Genomic DNA, 7,295 nt, shown 5'->3' on the forward strand with positions numbered 1-7,295 from the left:
AATCTCAGACATCCACTTTTTTTGTGCTGCACTCTATGTTTTTAGTGAATGTATGAAATGGTTACAAACATAAAAGTGTCCAAATCGGCTGGATATCTAGACCCTGAAGTTCAACTGGAAATCTAACATAGTAGTGAATTATTAATGCACTCACCTGTTAACATCTGCCACTCTTAGAGGAGAATAAGTGCAATTTTCCCTTTGTGAGAAAGCAAATATACAACATTTGGACTGACAAGTGAAAGACATTCATTAATTCTCCACTAAAACGATCCCTGACCCACCACAGCTGAACAACTGCTGAGGCCTGTGCTTGTCCTTTTTTTTTCAAACAGTGGTTCATTACACTTGAAAATGAGTGAAATGTCAACAAAGTTTGTCCTCACAATTTTCACTGTTTTTGTAAGAAACATGCATGCATAAAGTTACCTTTGCAAATACATGTTTAATAAATTCAGCTTGTGTCATTTGTTTTGGTTAATTATGGTGCCGTCTAACCTACGCTCTTGGGAATCATGTAATCTGTATGAAAGCCGACTGGCTCTGGAAGATCACCTCAGATTTGTGAGGAAATCAATACTACAGCCTGGCTATATGCTGCTGTGTGGGTCTTAACGTTCTGACTAATGGCTCTGGTTATTGAAGACTGTGATTGGCTCAAGTTGTCACTGATGGTGTTGCAATTTAGCGGTTTCCAAATCTCCATCGTCAATACTGTGCTTGACTATTGTGGTGTGTCTCAGTTAGTCAGTAAAAACAAAAAACAAGCAAACCCCCCCCAAAACTGGGATGCCAGTCAAGGTCTGAGTGCAGCTTATGTAGATTCCCATTGCACATTATGGTGACTGCAAATAGTTAATTAGCTGTCACATCATCTGCATCCAGCTATAGATTATATCTTGCCATTCCACCTATGATACATAACTCAATTAAGCAGACATGATTTTCAGAGAAGTTTTTATACAGTTCCTAGTGCCATCCTGACTTCTTCGTGACATTCGCTCAACACTAAAACATGCCCTTCCTTCTAGATAATGAAAGTATCTCCAGATCTGTCTAGCTAATACAGCCATCTGCTAGCAACTCCTAATGGAGTTGGAGTATGGAGCCTCTCAACAGCTCTTATATAATTCAAAAGTGGAGAGGAGTCTCAAGATTTCATATTTACACTCAAGGTTTAATTCTACGTGTAAGCTTGAATTTGTCACTTCTGTTGTTGCTTTTCCTGAGACAGAGTATTTACTCTCCATTGAACATTCAGAACAGCGCACACAAAAGTGTAGTTTTATAACTGTCTGTAATCTTGGATTATTGTTGCTAATTCAACAAAATGATTGTTGGCTGTGCAGTTGTCTTTTTTTTTGTAAATCTTGTTGGCTTTGGCTCCATGGCAGAATGTTGTGAGAGGCTCTGTTGGGAATCCTCACAGATCCATCCATGTGTGCACATCCCCCCTGATGATATGATTGTTAATTGTTGAAAAAAACCTGAGTGTTGTTACTGAGTGCAAGATGTCTCAGTTTAGACACAATAATTGTAGCATATTCCGAGATTCTATTAATGTTTAGACATTAGACGATTGAAGTACAGCATGAAGCTGTTTAATATTTCTGAGCTCATTAAAATTTTACCAGAACAATCTACCAGTTCATTTGTGCATCAGTGCTAACGGTTAATTTCTCTTTGTCTTGCAGGATGGAGGTCACAGGATTCCAGCTCCCTGCAGTGATTTGAGGATTAACCACACCCTTGGGAAAGAGAGACAGTGCTTATGTTCACCATAATGGCACCTGTGTGTGCAGCCAAACTAAGGGCTTGGCTCTTCATGCTGTTCATTTGGTTCACACTACATACCAGCATGCTTCAGTTTGCTGCAGCCACGATACAAGGGTACCTTGGAGACACAGATATGACATGCCCATCTGTATGCAGGTGCGATGAGGACTTTATTTACTGTAATGATCGTGGTCTGAACTCCATTCCATCACTGCCTCCTTCTGCGTCCGTCCTGTACCTTCAAAACAACCACATAAACAACCCAGGCTTGCCCATATCCTTGGAGCACCATCTTGCTGTCCGTGTGGTCTACCTCTACGATAATGAACTGGATGAATTTCCCATGCACCTGCCACCATCTGTGCGTGAACTCCATTTGCAGGACAACAACATCCGCACTATTCCTCGTACCGCATTGGCTAGGATGCCGTTGTTAGAGAAGCTCCACTTGGACGACAACTCAATTTCTACTGTCTCTATTGAGGACCAAGCCTTTGCTGATAACCCGCGGCTGCGCTTGCTTTTCCTTTCACGCAACCACTTGTCCAGTATCCCCTCAGGCCTGCCTGCTTCTCTGGAAGAACTCCGTCTAGATGACAACCGGATCTCCACTATCCCAACCCATGCCTTCCGAGGCCTGAATTCACTTAGATGTCTTGTCCTGGATGGGAACCTTTTGGCAAACCAGCGCATTGCTGATGACACATTCTCTCGCCTTTCCAACTTGACCGAGTTATCTCTAGTCCGCAACTCCCTCCAGACCCCACCTGTCAACCTACCCAGTGCCCATCTGCAGAGACTGTCTTTACAGGATAATGCCTTGACTCATATGCCACGTGGTTCATTGGATGGCATGCGTAGGCTGCAGAGGCTGGATCTGTCAGGAAATAACCTGACCACACTGCCAAAAGGACTGTTCAAAGATCTAGACAACCTGAGTCAGCTGCTGGTGCGAGGAAATCCTTGGCACTGTGGCTGCAACCTGCGGTGGCTGTATGACTGGCTGCGTGCCCGTGGTAACTCCATCACTGTCAGAGGTCTAACTTGCCATGGGCCTGACAGGGCGAGAGACATGTCTTTGACAGACCTGACAAGTGAGATGGAGGAATGTGAGGTAGTCAGATCAGGGTCCAGAGAAAAAGGGGGCATAGGTGGAGCTGAGAGCTCGACCACCAACACTCCTCCACAGGGTTCTCTCTTCACCCTCCGTTCAAAGCGTCCTGGTTTGGGGTTTCCTGACTCCGGGCTAGACTACACTCTTAGCAGCAGTGGTGTCGGGAAGAGCCTGGCCCTGAACGTGAAGCCTCTGTCACACAATAGCATCCGGGTCACCTGGAGTGTGGCACAGCCCAGCTCTTCCTTTAGGTTAAGCTGGCTTCGACTTGGAACTGGGAACACCATGGGATCAATCACAGAGACCCTTGTCCGGGGTGATCATCGAGAGTATCTGCTTACCTCGTTGCAACCACGTTCTAACTACATCATCTGCATGGTGCCCCTACCTGCCAGTTCAGAAAGCAAAGGGATGATTCCTGGAGATGTTGACTCCGATGAAGCTCTGGTTTGTGCAAAAGCTGAAACGTCAGACATCAGCCCAATGGAGGAGGAGGAAGGTCAAGACTCACGGCAGATGACAACGCTACCCCTGGCGGGGATCATTGGTGGGGCTACTGCTATTGTATCTTTGGCTCTTATTTTTGGTGTCTTTTGTTGGTATGGACATAGGACTGGACATTTGTGCACCCGTGACCACTATACTCGCAGCAGCTCCAGAAAAAGCAAAACCTATGATGATTACATTGAGTCTGGCACAAAAAAGGACAATACCATCCTAGAAATCCGTGGCCCAGGGTTCCAGATGACGCCAATGGCTGCTTGCCAGCCAATGCAGCCAAAACCCTTACGAGAGGATTACATCATTCATACCATATTCCCCTCCAATGGCACTGGCTTGTATAAAGGTACCAACAATGTTTCTAATGCAGGACATGGCTCCAACCGTGGCTATAGAGAAGGAGGAATCCCAGATATAGACTACTGTTACACATGATGTACTGTACCTGATTCTCTTCACAGTGTTATTGGTAAACTGTATAGATGCACAATATCCCTTCGCATGGACACTGAAGCACCCCTCTGTGCCTTCTTCTTCTGGTCTCCCATTCCAAATGACCTGCTGTTTGCTCAACTGAGAGTAGTGTATGTGATGAACTGGAACTGAAACTGTGCAGGAACAGTTCACTGCAGGAAGCAGCAGCCAATGCTCCAGGTGTAAATGCACAGCTGAGTGTTTTCTTCACCATCTTAGTAATGGCCTGTGTATGTTTCCTTTTCTGCTCTTTCCCTGTGACATGTAAGCAAAGAATGTATCCTCTGTGGAAAGGTTAAACTTAGCAAACTTAGCAGGTAGAGTTCCTCTTTCACACACAGGAGCCACACCAGTCAGCTCAAGGACCGGTGAGAAACAGACATTTTTGGTACTCATTTCCTGCTCACCGGTCATACACAGTATGTAGTCTTATCAACTCATTGTTCCAAATGCCTCAACTATATTGATGTGCCCTACCAGCTATCCAAGGAAAGGGCTTTGTAAAGCTGTGAATTGTTCGATTTCAAACAACCCAATAACCACTTGTCTTAAAATAGGCTTGTTATTACCTTATTAAGTAGTTGGCAGGGTGAAGATCTTATAAGGGCTGGTCAGCCTTGGTTATAGCTCTTGAGGTCATTCACCTGAGATCAGTATTGTAGTGCTACACCGGATAAAATGCAGCACGAGTGTGTAGATAATTTCCTTTGGTACCGACTGGGCTGTGTTTGAAAAATGCTTTGCTATTTTTTATCAGTGGTTTGTTTAGTAATGAAATCCTGCACAGCTCTCTTTATTTATTTATTTTGTTCCCAACGTGATGGTTTTTGTCTCTGCTAAAACAGCTTTTTTTTCTTTTCGCCCCCGTGTTTTTCATTATTGATGAATCCCAGCTTCTGATGAAGACTGTGGCTTTGTTTCTTCTAAACAAGTGCAGAAAATATACCGATGGCTGTCTCCTGGTTCATGTTCTGTTAAAACCAGCAGCGTGAATTCTTGATTGTGACTATTCTTAACATTATGTCATTTTTAAAAATTAGACTCCGCCCAAAGACTAAGCATGTCAGCCCGCTGAGACAGTAATGACCAACCTCAGTCCTTCTTTTCCGATGTTGTGCCTGTGTGCGTCACCTGTGACTTCAGTTGGTGGCTTTTGGTTGTAAAATGTTTCTCCACATTCTTAAAGTTAAGACAGCTTTTGTTTTGTGTTTTTTTCAAAGCACCCAGACTGAACAAAATACTAATGTGGAGTCTCTTTGGGGAGGCAGACTCTTGCGAGTGAACTTCGAAATTCGAGGGCAAGAACTGTGAGCGCAACTGAGAGTTTAAACCGCAACACTGTTGACCTACACTGTGGGGCGGCGGCCAAGCTGTGTGGGCGGGTGGATGGACAGGTTGGGCTGGGCAGCAGGGTGACTCCTTGGGGATGGGAGTTCATTGATGTTTGTTTTAGCAACGTTAAAAGGCCTCCACTCAATCCACCTCTTTTATTACTGAGCAGCACTAAAAATGTAAATGTGTTAGCACTTAGCAGGGAACAGGGATAAATGTAACGACAGGCACGGGGAGACGGAGGGTAAAGAAACATCTCCATGCGCTGACGAAGACGCAGGATTGATGGCTCTGGCACAGTGAGGATCACCCATGCATAAATCTGTTTGGCATATTAGCTTCTACCCTTGGATTTAATATTGTCCATCAGTTGTTTACCACTGTGTTGCTCTCAAAGGGGACACCAATTGTGCTTCCTTGACTATTGTGTCTGGCAGAGTTTTACACTGTTGTCAGACAATATGTCAGTGGAATGTAATTATGATTTTGCACCCAGAATCACCGGCTTTAAACAAATAACATCTTACTGGCCTGGCTAAATTTTGTTTCGAGGAATGTTGATATAGTGTAATTGCTATTTTACAGTGGGTCTATTTAAGATGCATACTTCCTCATTATTTGTATAAATAAAACAAAACAAAACAAAACATGGCCACAGTCACATAAATATTTTTTCTGATGAAATAATAAAAAGTAATGGTGCCATAACTTTGCGTAAAGAAAAAATGAAAAAAAAAATGATGTGAACCTGAAAAACATGTGGACTTTTCTTTATAAATTCATCTTCAGAGGGGATCAATAAAAGTTTTATAATCTTGTTATTACTGCAACCTATCATTTACCTTATGCCAGGGGAGCCATTGGTGGGGAATAAAATTCTATTTGAGTAAGCTGGCTTTTATGCACGAATTAGACCTACATTTTGCTTTCATTCGATGAGGGCGCCGAGTACTTCTGGGATAATCAACTACTACCTGAGTTTGAGACACTCGGAGAAAAGAAAAGCAGAGATAAAATGGAGCAGAGAGGAATCAACAAGCTGCTGCCCGCAGTGACTTTATGTTTGCATGCAGCCTGGAACGCCACAACACCGAATGTGCTCAACTCTAAATTAACAACTTCATCAAAACACTTCAGATGAAACAGAGTAATCAGTCTCTGCTGGGCTGACATTTTAGTCCAGTTGAAGGACTTTGAGCATCAGCTGGATGCCCTTCACTTACCTCTGGATTTCATCTGCCTGATGCAGCCACTTGCTAATTTAGTTGAGAGTAACAAAGATGTTGCATTTGCAATACAAATTACTAAGTCAGTCAATTAATGATTAAAAGATAACGACTTTAAAGAGCAACACTGGGGTGAAAAGGAGCCTTTGGTTGAAAGCATATTCAACAATACCCAGGATCACAAGAACCTGTGCCCTAACAGCACCAGGCAGTGGTGCCGTGGTGTACTAGCACACTTTGTTCACTTTCACATCTCTGCAGAAACTTGAGAAAATACACCACTGGACAGCAAAACCTCAGGAGGGGTAAGTTGTTCTTAAAGCAAATCACTAATTAAATTCAACTTTTTTTTTTACATAGCGCCATATCACAAAAGCAGTTGCCCCAGGGTGCTTTTATTGTAAGGCAAAGACCCTACAGTAATACTGGGAAAAGCCAGAGTTAGGGGAGGGAGAAAAAAACATACTCACAGTTTCAATCTTCCGTTAAAACAATACCCACATCCACTCTGTGCTTGTGTGAATGACAGAAAGCACAGTGTTTGCTAGTTCCATTGTTTCAAGCTGCAGACCCTGAAGAAACAGTGCACATTTACCTCGTTTGCAGGTAACCAGTCTCCACCGATTGAGTATAAATGGAGAAGCTATTAGCAGCCTTTGTATACCCGCAGTCATGTGGAGTTTGACTCTCAAAAGAAGGCTTATCTCTAATGTCTTTGGTGGACTAAAAACACCCCACGAACCTGACATATGCTGATATTCCAAAAGAAGACACCCTCCTTTTGTTACTCTGCTGTTGCAGTTTGGGGATTTGCTTTCTTTGCCTTCTTCTATACTGCTTCAGTTTCTTGCTGACACACATTTGACTGCCAC

General features: G+C 43.4%; 1 protein-coding gene across 1 annotated transcript in view; it reads left to right on the forward strand.

Annotated features, from left to right (window-relative positions):
• flrt1a (fibronectin leucine rich transmembrane protein 1a) overlaps nucleotides 1-5,985 on the forward strand; it is a 50,281-nt gene extending 44,296 nt beyond the window's left edge. The window contains exon 3 of the mRNA XM_063487732.1: nucleotides 1,695-5,985. Coding sequence (XP_063343802.1) covers nucleotides 1,772-3,826 — 2,055 coding nt within the window. The 5' untranslated portion in view covers nucleotides 1,695-1,771 and the 3' untranslated portion in view covers nucleotides 3,827-5,985. The remainder of the gene's footprint in view (nucleotides 1-1,694) is intronic.
• Nucleotides 5,986-7,295: the final 1,310 nt, after the last annotated feature.

The sequence above is a fragment of the Pelmatolapia mariae genome, linkage group LG10_11 (genome assembly GCF_036321145.2).
Source record: "Pelmatolapia mariae isolate MD_Pm_ZW linkage group LG10_11, Pm_UMD_F_2, whole genome shotgun sequence".
Classification (NCBI taxonomy): Eukaryota; Metazoa; Chordata; class Actinopteri; order Cichliformes; family Cichlidae; genus Pelmatolapia; species Pelmatolapia mariae.